Genomic DNA, 12,158 nt, shown 5'->3' with positions numbered 1-12,158 from the left:
CTGTTCAGCTTCCTGTCCATCCAAACTCCCAGCTCCCTTCCTGCCTGGCTGCTGTCCAGCCACTCTGTCCCAACCTGTGGAGCTGCCAGGGGTTGTTGTGGCCAAAGTGCAGGACCCGGCACTTGGCCTGGTTGAACCTCATCCCATTGGAATCAGCCCATGGATCCAGCCTGTCCAGGTCCCTCTGCAGAGCCCTCCTGCCTTCCAGCAGATCAACACTCCCCCCCAGCTTGGTGTCAGCTGCACATTTGCTGATGGTTTACTCGATCCTCTCATCCAGATCATTGATAAAGATTAAACAGAACTGGGCCCAGCACTGATCCCTGGGGACACCACTGGTGACCGGATCCCAACTGGATGCAGCCCCGTTCCCCACCACCCTCTGGACCTGGCCCTCCAGCCAGTTCCTAACCCAGCACAGAGTGCCCCTGTCCAAGCCATGGGCTGCAGCTTTTCCAGGAGTGTGCCATGGGAGACGGTGTCCAAGGCTTTGCTGAAGTCCAGATAGACACATCCACAGCCTTCCCCTCATCCACCACTTGAACAGAAAAGGAGATCAGGTTGGTCAGACAGGACCTGCCCTTCCTGAACCAGTGCTGTGCCTGTCTGGGCCTCTTTGGGGGTCTTTGGAGGTGGTTTGGGGAGGTGCCCCCTCCTCAGTTTCAAGCCAGCTCAGCTCAGGACACACGGAAGCCAAGGCTGAGTGCCAGAGGTGTGAGCTGCAGCTCCAGGGCCACATCTTCTCAAACCATTGCCAAGCAGGACAGAAATACAAAAGCTTTCCATAAGCATTAAAGCAACAGCTGTTTAACACACCTGAGAACATGTGTTTGTATTCAAAAGAGGGGTTAAAGGTGAGAATGATGCCATCAGCTTCCATCTGCCACAGAGAGCAAAGTGAGGGACAGAGAATTCTGCTTAAAGATTCAGAGAATCCTACCTAAAGATACAGGTAATTCTGCTTAATTTTTGTGTTCCGAGTGTGTGGATCTTGGTTCTCACGTGCTGGTTCCTCCAAGAACCTGGTTATAACCGCATAGAACGGCAAAATGACAGCTTGATGTGTTTAATACTAAATCAGTGCTTTTATTTACATTAAATGCAGAATGAAGAAAATGTGGAGTTACCTCAGACCTACAGCTCTTCCCTTTCAACATCAGAGTACTCTGCACCCGTGGACCCTTCCCTCTTGTACCCCCCCTGGTCTACATGTGCAGATGACAGCAAGCAGCCCTCTGCTCCTCAGATTAACCTGAAGCCCAGGTAGTCATCCTCGGCAGGGAGTGTGTGTGTGTTGGTGGAGTAGATGGATTAGATTTGTTTGTTTCATTTAACTTAGGAAATCCTCTGAATGAAGGAATTGTTTTAATTAATACCCACTTGGTTTTCAGGATTCAGCCCGAAAGGAACGATTATGGCAGTGAAACAGATTTATATGGACTCGTGTCAAACATCCTGGAAGAACAAGACAAACCACAGCCGTGCTTTGCTGAGGGGTGAGTGTGGTGCAGGTGCTGCTGCTGAGGTGTTCTCTGACAGGAACTCCCCTCCCTGATATCACTGTGCTCATTAATTGGCTTCACATCTGCTGCTGCCCAGACCTCGTGCTTCCCCGTCCTTCCCCTTCCTTCCAGCCTCTTGCTTGGGATCCTTACAGTCTTTTCTCCAGGCACTCAGATTGCGTGGCAGCTTCTGGCTTTCTGCTATTTACAGAACTTGTTAATTGGCATTTTTAAAATAAGGCCTTAACGAGTGTTGTGGACATGCTGTATTCAAATAAATCCCTTGGATGTATGCCTTGGCCTCTTGTCTTTTAAATCAAGACTGAATTCAGGCTTGAGGTTTCTGTCTTAATTAATGTCAATTCACAGAAAGAATACACAAATCAGACTCCTTCACACTTTCCTGAAATGGCAGGGGAGAATTCCATGCAAAATGAATGTTTGTTTCTTGCAGTTCGTGCTACCTAAGCAATATTTGCATATCTAAATGTCGGGTTTATTTTGCCTATACTCCTGCACCAGGAGGGACAATTAGATAGTCATAACCACATGACACAGAAGGATGCAGGTCCAGCATCCCCAAGAAATTTTCAGAGTTCCCTGTCTTTTCCACATCTAAGAGGCAAGAGAGGGAACTCAACTCTCAGGTTCCCAATGCAGGCACTGCTTTTTCTTTCTGTCTTCCCAAACAATTCCAGGGATTTCTATATGTGTGCTGAGTTATGTGCCTGGAATGAGGGAAAACTTCAGAGAGTCAATCTTGGTCATGAGATAACTCAGTAATTCCTTTGCTTTGGTCAGGCAGGGCTGGAATTCTGTTTTCAGTACTCCCAGATTTGGCCTGCAGTGACTTCCAGGCACAATTTCCCTTTTACTTAGTCTGTTTACAGTTTTCCTTGTCAGTGAGGGATAGATTGTCCTGGTAATTCCTGGTGATTGGTGGAAGGAAGGGAAGTGTGCTGAGCTGCTGCCCCTGGCTCTACCTGCAGGAAGCAGTGCAGGCCAGTGTAAGGCACAAGTGAGGTGAGAGAGAAGCTTTCTCTGGAGTGCTGGGACATGGCTTGGGAAGGCTGAGGGCAGTTTGGTTACCTGGACTTGGTGCTGAACCAGGAGGATTTCGGTGGGGATGGACAGTAACTCTCCTGACAGCACTGATGGACCCTGATTTGGTCTGTACACATCTCTTGCAGCTTAAAGGTGTGGCCATAGCTCCTGAGCTGTGGGGGTGGGTTTTCACAAGGCAGAATCAGTTTTCTCAGCTGGGTGAGGGAAACTGGAGAGGGCAGGAATGGGTGAAAGTTGAAGTCAGACATCTTGGAATGATTAGGGAGGAACTGGGTTCTTAAACCTCCTTTTGTGTTTGGGAATGAAGAGCAGCACCACAGGGTGGACTCTAACTGTGCATGTCTTGTTTCCCAAGGAGTTGCCCTCCCACCCTGAAGTCGGTATGGCCAGTGAATGCGAGCAGAATGGACCACCACGACCTGCTGGCAGAAAGCAGGCGTGCTGCAGCTGTCCCACAGCAGGGCTTCTACAGCAGTGAGTCTGTCCCTGCTGCTGAGAAGCAGTTCCTGGCCAGTGCCAGCCTGGTGTCCCAGCAGAAAGCAGACGACTGTTACTGCGGCTTTGCCATCGTGGAGCTAGAAGAGCAGAACCTGTACCCTGCCAGGGGTGAGCGTGCCAACATGCAGAGTAACGAGGGTGTGAAGGCAACTCCTGCGTATCAGAACTACCCCTACCTGAAAAACACCTTTTTACCCCAGGCTGGGTACTCAGAAGCAATCAAAGACTCAGGAGCTGATGCTTATTCTTACGGAAGGGAGAAGATGTGTCCCAAGGGAGCAGACGCACAGGTGCACCCAAAGCGGGCAGAAACATTCCTTCCACAGTGTCACAGATACAGCGAAAGCACAGATTATAGCAGATACACTGAATATTCTCATGCTGGTAAGGTAAAGCCCAACAAGAGCACCAGTTGTAGCCTCCAAGAAAATAGAAAGGTGGTAAATGGAACCCCCGAGGCACCATCTCTGGATGCAGAGCCCTATGCTAAATTATTTCAAGTTAAATCAGGAACTCAGAAAAAATTTGAAGATACAATTTCAGATCAGCATGACTTTACATTTCCCAAGTCTGTAGGACTTGTATCAGAAAAACAGTTTGCAAACGAACCTTCCTTCAGCACTGATTTTGGGCAAAAAATTGAATATGGACTTAAGTCTTTTGCAGCTTGTCCAGGGAATAATGGTATGGAAAAGCAGCAGTTTTCCAAGGCCGATCTTCAGAATCCTGAATTCTATAAATCACTCTCACTGTTGCCCAATGCAGCAGTGCCTTCAGCAGGCTCTAGTGCGAGGCCAGCGTGGATGAACATCCAAACCAAACCCGCTGCTTCCAGCCCCTTCCAGAATCCAAGTCCTTTGTTGAAAGTGAATAATCAGTCACCTGCATTTCCAAAAAGCTCCAGTCATTCTAATGATGTTTTTCAGTTGCCATCTTCAAATTTACCTTTAAATTGTAATTTACTTCACAAGTACTGTCAAGACAACTCATTTCTCTCCGGCCTCGACTTGGGTTACAGTGCTGCAGAACGAGCTCGGGCGGCTGCATGTGTGGAAGCCCTGGTTAGGGGTGGAGAAGAGAACCTCATCGAGTACCTCAGTGAGAAGAAGCTGAAGCAGCCAAATGGATTCTGTGACAGTTACTTGGCTCAGCAGTTTGGGATCATTGACAATCTGAACAAACAGCGTTTCCAGCTGAAGCCGCAGAGCGAGCACTGTGACCTGGAAGGACAGAACCAGGCAGATGGGGTGTTGCAGGACATGTACCAAGAGCTCTTGGAGTCTCAGGGGCAGCTCCATCTCAGGGCAGGGAGCGGGGACAGCAATGCCATCAATCCTGGCAGCAGCCTGCAGGCTCCAGGCATTCCCAACTGCGTGGTGGGAGACTTCAGGCGGAACCGGCAGCTGGGTTCCGGCACGTTCCCTGTGAGATCCGCTCACCTCCTGGGCCGCTCCGTGGTGCCTCTGGTGGAGCCTCACACCTTGTTCTCCCAAGATGACCTCAAACGCCTCTACCCCTGTTTCACAGACAAGATGTTCAGTGACAGTGCTCTCTCTGGTTTCGTGTCAGCATTTGGATTTCAGAAGCAAGTGAAGAACCGCAGTGGCCCTGCCAGCGAGCTGCACGTGAGGCTGGAGGAGTGCTATGAGCAGTGGAGAGCTTTGGAGAAGGAAAGGAAGAAGGTAAAAAATCCCAAACTAAATTAACATCACAGATTTGATGTAGATGTCATCCTGCTCAGTGCAGTCGCAGGTGGTTGTGCTGTTGGGAGTTGAAATGTTTAACGGGACTTCAAAGTTACAAGTTTGCTTCCCTGTATGTTTGGGACTGAAAAGCGAGGGTGTGGAGGTTTGTAGCCTGCTGGGAGCGTAACTAACATTGTATGGAACGTTGCACTTAAAGCAGGAATTCAGGGGCTTTTCCAGTCTCAGGGTTGGGGCTGGGGAAGGCGTGTCCGTGAGTAACAAAGATATGTTACACCTTATTTATTAATACAGTAAATACAGTTTCTTTCCATTCGATTTCTTAGGTGCTACAATGAGTTCTCACCTTCTGTTTCCCTGAAGGTTTAAACCTAAGGTGTATGTGAAGGGGCTCTTTTTTTCCCCCAGAAACAGAAGCTGAAGAAAGGGTCATTCAGTTGAAACCCTTGAACTAAAAGGCTCAGGTAGTGCTGTGTGAAGCCCTGCTAAAAGCAATTGCCCTTTTTGGTCAGCAGCAGTAGGAAAACTTGTGCTCATTTCACCAGTTGGATGGGATTTGAATTTCAGTACATAGGACTGTCTGTGGGGGAAGCTGGGCCAAATGTTACCTGGCAATAGTGGAGCTCTCCTGTGCCAGCCCCCCAAAGAAATCTAATTTCAAGGGGATGTAACACAGGGGGGCTTTGCTGAAGTGTTTCCTGAGAAAAGCCAATGGTTGCTTTGAATAGAGGGGCTGGGGGAGAGTGAGCCCAGCTTGAGGAGGGGAGATGATGTCTGGGGTGCATGGAAAAGTGCAGGGCAGGAGCAGTTGGCATGTGCATGGCCAGGGGATGGTGGGGAAAATTCAGCTGCAGTTTTGGCATAGAACCACCAGATGGTTTGGGTTGGAAAGGACCTTAAAGCTCATCCAGTGCCACCCCCTGCCCTGGTCAGGAACACCTTCCACTAGACCAGGGTGCTCAGAAAAAAAATCTTTCTTTAGTTTAAGTAATCTTTACAAAATTAGGTAAATTGCTGACTGAGACAGTTTTAATTTATGTGTGAGATCCACATCTGTTTGGTCATTTTTTTCCCTGTAATTCTGACTTGCCTCCATTTTATTTCCAGGCAAAACCAGTACAGGCTGTAGTCAGAGTGAGCAGACATAGCACTGCTGGAACACGGTGTGTTGCATGATTGCTTTAGTTGCACTGCTTTGAGTAAAGCAGTTGTTCACTTAAAGCAGGTGATTGTCTCACCAAAGGGTTAAATCCCAAATGCCTGAATCCTCATTATCTCCTTTTAAAAAATCCAAAACCCTGAGGGGAAGAAATGGAATATCTGATATTTTTTCTTGTTTCTGTAATAAAGCACACGCTGCACATACATTCTGAGGGAGTTGTTCTTTTGTTTTCCTGCAGACTGAATCAGCTCTTGCTAAGAATTTCCAAGGGAAAAAGGTTTCCAGTACTAACAACATTCCAATTCCAAGACTGACATCAAATCCATCAAGAGTCGATCGCTTAATTGTGGATCAGCTACGGGAACAAGCCAGAGTGAGTTGTAGGACTAAAAAAAAAAAATCTATTGAACTTATCCTACAGAACTTAGAGTACAGTGTGAGATAGGCAAGATGATCAGAGCAGCTTTTCCCAAAATAGCTTTGTTCTGTGCAGGAAATAATATTTCAGCAGCTCCTGCTGGAGTTTCTGCAGCTCCAGGATCCCTGTGCTGTTACCAGGGAGCCTTGGAGGGCTGAGGCTCAGGGTCACATCCCCACGTGCCCAGAGGATGTGGGTTCTGGTGCAAGAGCTGCACGTGGTGCCAGCACCCAGCCCTGGAGCCTGTGCCTGCACAGCTCTCAGATGTGCTGCATTCTCAGAGCTCAGCAGGGAGGTGTTCACTGTGGGTTTGTAGGCACTGGGTTGGAGGAGGTATTTGTGGGGAAAAGCAAGTTTAATTAATGTTTGAAAGACTTTGATATATATTTGCTTGAGATTCTGTTATTTTTTAATGCAGAATGGTTATTTGATGCAATTTCAGCCTGAATTTCTGTTATTAGTTTGCTGCTTAATCCAGAGAGCCATAACCTGTAGGGCAAGTGTGACTGGGGTCTGCTGAGCTGCAGTGGCTCCGTGCAGCCCTGGGGAGGCAGCAGCTGGCAGGGTTCTGCAGGGGAGTGAGCACAAACCCTGAGCTGCCAGCAGGGTGCTGAGGGGCTGCTGTGCCCCTCCTGAGGCCCAGAGCCAGAGCCAGGGTGCTGGTGCTGCAGGAGGAGGAGAAGCAGAGACAAGAGCTGTCCCTGCCAGGGGCTGTGGCTGAAAGGGTTCTGGGAAATGCTGGATTTGGAGGCAGCAGGGGTGAGCAGCAGGATGTCCTACCGGCCTCACACAGGTGGAATAATCCATGGGGCTGTGTCTGCTCGCAGTCGGGGGTGTTCACCCAGCAGGGAGAGCACAGGCAAAGACCTTTAAAACTCCATCCCAAAAGAACAGGGTTGGGAAGGTTCCATGTTTAGAAGGGTTGCCTGTCCTTGCCCTGGTACCTTAAACCTGCCTCTAAAACAGGACTCCCTCCTCTGTAGCCCTTTGAGAAACCAAACTTCAGGGTATAGAATCTCAAATTCTTGTTAGCAACTGTTGGCAACTGAGAAGTAGTTTTAAGGATGCTCAAAAGCACAGTGGGGCTGTTGAACCTGGGTTCTAACATCAGACAGCTCAGTGATGGTCAGAGAGGAACAAAAGTTGGAGTGGAAGCTGAGTTGGCTCAATCTGGGATTAACTCTTCGTAGTGTGGAGCATCCAGTTAAATTCTCTTGGAGATCACACCCTTTACTTTGGTTACTTTAGGCAATCAAGTGTAGCCATGGCCCAAGAATATTACCACTTGGGGATTTTTAGTCTTACCTCTTTCTGCAAAGCACTGACCAGGTTCTCAGTGCTCTGGGAACGTGGCTGAGCAGTCACTCACCATGGGGAAACCCAGTGATGTGACTGGTGTAGGATAAACAAGACAGCAAAGATGCAGATTTTCAGTGGAGCAAAGAAACCTGAATGTTTGTGCTCAGCTCCTTTAGTGCTGAGAATTCATCCCAAAAGCCAGCCCACACGTGTGGTTCCACAGCAGCCTTCCCTTTCCCAGTCCGGCTGCCCTGCACAGCACAAGGGGATCACCCAGGAATTGCAGCAGTACTGCAGGAAGGGAGGACCCCAGTGCTCTGGATTCAGGGAAATGCATGTTGTCATGGAACCACCTCCTGTTCCAGGGACGTCTCAAAGCTGCACAGATCTGTTATTAACCAGTGGGCTGGGGGTCCTCGTATGGGGGTATTGTAGCCTTGCTGTTGTGCTGCAGCTTCAGGTTTGGAGATGAACAAATCCCGGGTAAGAACTTAAAATTGCTTCAGCTATTACTTTATGAACTGTTTCAAAGGAAAATAATGGTTATCATTAACCTCATCTTCTAATTAGTGAGTTCTCTGGTAAGTGTAGGTGAGCACGTGTGACCTCCTGTAACGTGTGCACTGTTGGTCAGGTTGTGACCTTACTGGGGAAGATGGAGCGTCTTCGCAGTTCCCCCCTCCATGCCAACATCTCCACTGCTCTGGACAAACACCTGGAGTCCATCCACGTGGTGCAGGCACGGAGAAAGGATGAGATTGTGAACCCTTCCAACCGGCAGCGGCACGGCCCGCCCCGGTGCCAGGATGAGAGAGGTGAGCTGGGCTTGTGTTTGGAAGGTACCTGGGAAGTTGTGCACATGGTGCAAGGCTGTAAAAAATAAGGGAGGGGGATTGTGTTCAAGTTTTAGGTTATTTTTCAGTGTTGGAGCTTTGCCAAAGGCAGACTGGGTGGGGTTTGGATGAGGATTTGAGGGGACACTGAAACTGGGGTTTAGAGATAAATGGGTTAAATCACTTTAGAATGTGTTTATTCAATTAATGAACTAGCAAGGAGTAGAAATTAGTGGGGTTTTTTGGTAACACACTCAGGGTTTGGAGATGATATTAAGCTATGGCCTCTTTTTTCTCCCTGTCCCTCATATTCCTGTTCCCAGCAACCCTTCAGCTCTGCCTTTGTGTAGAACTTCCCTAGTATTTCCATGCTGAATCTGCCCAGAGACAGAGATGGCCTTGGGTTACAGATGGATTTCCTCTTCAAGCTTGTTCTGTCATAGACTGGCATAAATATAAATCATATTTTGGACGGATACACAAAAATACATTGGTCAGAATGTTTTCATTCTTAATGGTATCCAAAATAAGCCAAATACTCAGCTTAATCTCTCACTAGTGCACAGGCAGAGTGGCAGGTTCCCTTGTCCTGTAGTTGGGAGTCAGGATAAATTCCTGCTCCCTGACCTCCTGCCTTGTGTCAGAAGTTGTCTGACATTTCTGTGTTCTCTGATCTCTTCTGCCTTCCTTTCCACATCTGAACTACAGGGATTATTTTACTTCTTTGGAGTGTCCCACCATGCAGTTCTGTCATTCCCAAGTTTACCTCAAAAGATAAATCACAGCAGGTTTTTTTTCAGCTGTTCACCGTCATTCTTGTTTCTGTTTACCTTGACTGAAGATTATGGGACTTGTTAAGGTGAAGGGTGGTTTTTTTGGGTGTTGAAGCCCTTGAAAATAATTGGCTCTGGCTTTACCTGGCACTACCAGATCTGTGAGCTCTTTGGAACAGGATAGTATGGGAAAGAGTTGGAGTGGAGAGGAGAGGGAGCCTGGGGCAGCAGTTGGAGAGGATTTTTCAAGCAGTAAATTATTAAATGCAGTAACTGTATTTGCTGTGTGTCTGGGAAAGCCTTGAGGGAAGGGCCTGAAGCTGCACAGCTCCTCTCTTTGGCAGAGCTTTCTTGTTAATGGTTTTGGTTTGTTTGGGAGCAGGTCTTCCCTGGCCCAGCCCTGTTCCCACAGCACCTTTCTCTTCCATCTATCATGGAATTACAGAATGGTTTGGGTGGGAAGGGATCTTAAATCCCATCCCATTCCACCCCCTGCCATGGGCAGGGACACCTTCCACTTGACCAGGTTGCTCCAAGCCCCCTCCAACCTGGCCTTGGACACTTGCAGGGCTGGGGCAGCCACAGCTTCTCTGGGCAACCTGTGCCAGAATAACGGGACCGCTGCCCACGTGGCCCTTTACAGCACTGGGGTACAACACCTATTTACAGAACGTGACCTGTCTGCTTCACCCAGTGCTCCAAACAAGCTGCTCCTTCCTCTGTCACAGATTTCTTGGCAGGGCAGGTGGAGGACCCACCTGTGCCCCTGAGTGTGTGTTGCACAGAGCACCCCAGCCCGGTGTGCAGGGCAGCGGGAGGGGCTGCAGCACCCTCAGCACTCAAACCACAGAAATTCAGGTGCAGCTCTTGCACACTTGTACAGAGCAGGCAAGGTCAGAGCTCCGAGGGCCCGAGGTGTGGGCTGAGGGAGCCCCAGCAGGGTGGCAGCACTAAAGGGCCGTTTCCCCCGCAGTGGTGCTGGCTCTGGCCGTGGCACTCCGAGCGCTGTGCCAGGCCACGCGCAAGGTCCGGACCGTGCTGTGGTGCGCCTTCCAGATGACCCTGCCCAAACCCTCCGCTGGAAAACGGGCCCGGGACAGAGTCCCCCAGGAGCTGGCACCGACTGAGGAGAAGCGACTGGAAAGCGCCGCGGGTGCGGCCCCGGCCCCGCGGGGGCTGAGGGAGGTGGGCACAGAGGGAGCCCCCGCGCCCTGCACAGACCTGCTGCGCGGGGTGTACGAGAGAGGGGACGCCAGCGCCTCCTAATCTCTGATTCCTTTTGGTTGCTTCAAAGTTTCAACTGCTAATGTTCGTATTTAAAACTGTATCTTGACCAGAAGTGGGATTTGCCTTAAGGGCTCTCAGGTTAAGCTGTTAACAGGCAGGGTCAGATTGTTGTAAAGCCAAACTGGTGAATGTTAACTTAAAAAAATAATCACACTAATTCATTAACAGCCAAGATATTATTTATCTCCTGCGGGTGAACCCTGGTGTCCAACTTTCCCGATAACTTTTTAGTTTTGCTTTTGGAAATAAGTTTTTAAATAATGGTTCTTAGAGACTGTGGCGTGATGGGGTGTGAGATTGGTGTCAGATCACATTGTAATGTATTACAGTTTCCTTATCGAACTAAAACCTGGAAACAGGAGGAAAAAAGGCTAAGAATACCCAATATTCATGTCAAATTAGATATTTAAAATACAAATATTTATGAACTTGAGATTTTAGAATCTATGTTTGGGAAAGGAGATATGCACCAGGTTCCACTAAATTACCAATTATTGCTGTGTGAAACCATGAATGTAGTGAATGTGTTCGGATATTTGGGCATGCTCTTGGGAACAAAGGAACCTCTGTTTTAAAGTATTTAAGCTTAATCAAACTACGACAGGCACACAGGATTGTCCTGCAGAGCTGTGCAGCAGCTGCAATAATGAGCGTTGTTTTTAATGAATTTAAATTCGGAAGAGGTAGCGCAAAGTTCTGAAACTTGGGTTTTCTTGAAGTTAGTCTTTCACTAGTTTGGTTTGAAATTTGATTGTCGGCTTTTAGACTTCTTTGTTCCCCTCTGCCTTTGGGCAGCTCCCAGCACCGGTGTTTCCTGCAGCTCAGTCTGTAGGAACAGGAGTGGCTGATTCACCGTGTGCTCGAGGAGGAGGAGGATCCACCCTTGGGACATCGTGGGGTAGTCACTGAGCTGTCTGTGCCTGGACAGCCTGGTACTGCCAGGGCTCTGTTCTTCCTGTGCTGGGAATGCTGGTGGGCAGAAGGGGTGATGGCACCATATAAATTGCCACTGGATGATGTGACAGAAGCGACTGCGGAAGGCTCAGCAGAAGGTGGGTGAGCGTGTGATCACTGCAATGACCAGAAGCGCTGCCGGGGTGAGTGTTTTGGGGCAGAACAAGCACAACTTCATAACAGTCAGTGCACTGGGGTTTGTTCAGTTTAACCCAGGCTGTGTTGATGTTAAAGCAAAACTGACTGTACTGGCTGGAGTCGTCTGTAGGAAATAAATTCACTTTTGCTGAAGAGCTTTTGTTCTGTCAGTGTGTTCCCAGGCCGGGTTCCTCAAGCCTGAGCTGCTACTGGAGGTGAAACCTTCAGTCCTTTATGGAAGTGTGTTTAGGGGGATAAAGCAAAGGGGATGCTGAAATCATGGAGAGAGCCGTACCCATACCGATGGAAATGCCAAAGGGAGCCAGAGTGGGGAATTTCCTTTCCCTGCAAGTGTCTCATTGTCTCCCAGCTTTGCATTGCCAGGGAAAGCTGATGCAGCAATTCCAGCATCTGCACTGGGATTCTTAGGAGTGAGCCCAGAATATTCCTGCTCTATAAATAACTCCCATGTGTTGGTGCCAGCCATGCACTGCTGACTGACCTGGATGGGCACCAGTGGAGCAGC

General features: G+C 48.9%; 1 protein-coding gene across 4 annotated transcripts in view; it reads left to right on the top strand.

Annotated features, from left to right (window-relative positions):
* Nucleotides 1-11,795, top strand: part of MEIOC (meiosis specific with coiled-coil domain) — a 15,616-nt gene extending 3,821 nt beyond the window's left edge. For 2 of the 4 annotated variants that reach the window (XM_017838112.1, XM_017838113.1), the window contains 6 exons: nt 1,106-1,263; nt 1,392-1,496; nt 2,923-4,747; nt 6,169-6,303; nt 8,282-8,462; nt 10,227-11,795. In XM_017838112.1, the coding sequence (XP_017693601.1) occupies nt 1,106-1,263; nt 1,392-1,496; nt 2,923-4,747; nt 6,169-6,303; nt 8,282-8,462; nt 10,227-10,519 (2,697 nt within the window). In that variant the 3' untranslated portion in view covers nt 10,520-11,795. Of the gene's footprint in view, nt 1-1,105; nt 1,264-1,391; nt 1,497-2,922; nt 4,748-6,168; nt 6,304-8,281; nt 8,463-8,803; nt 9,713-10,226 lie in introns of those variants that run through there. The other 2 variants (XM_017838114.1, XM_017838115.1) reach the window with 2 other exon arrangements.
* The last annotated feature ends 363 nt before the right edge of the window (nt 11,796-12,158 follow it).

This window comes from Lepidothrix coronata, unplaced genomic scaffold (assembly GCF_001604755.1).
Source record: "Lepidothrix coronata isolate B3197 unplaced genomic scaffold, Lepidothrix_coronata-1.0 Scaffold324, whole genome shotgun sequence".
Taxonomy (NCBI): domain Eukaryota; kingdom Metazoa; phylum Chordata; class Aves; order Passeriformes; family Pipridae; genus Lepidothrix; species Lepidothrix coronata.
The sequence above is the reverse complement of the archived record's forward strand: the minus strand, read 5'-3'. Positions and strand labels throughout refer to the sequence as shown.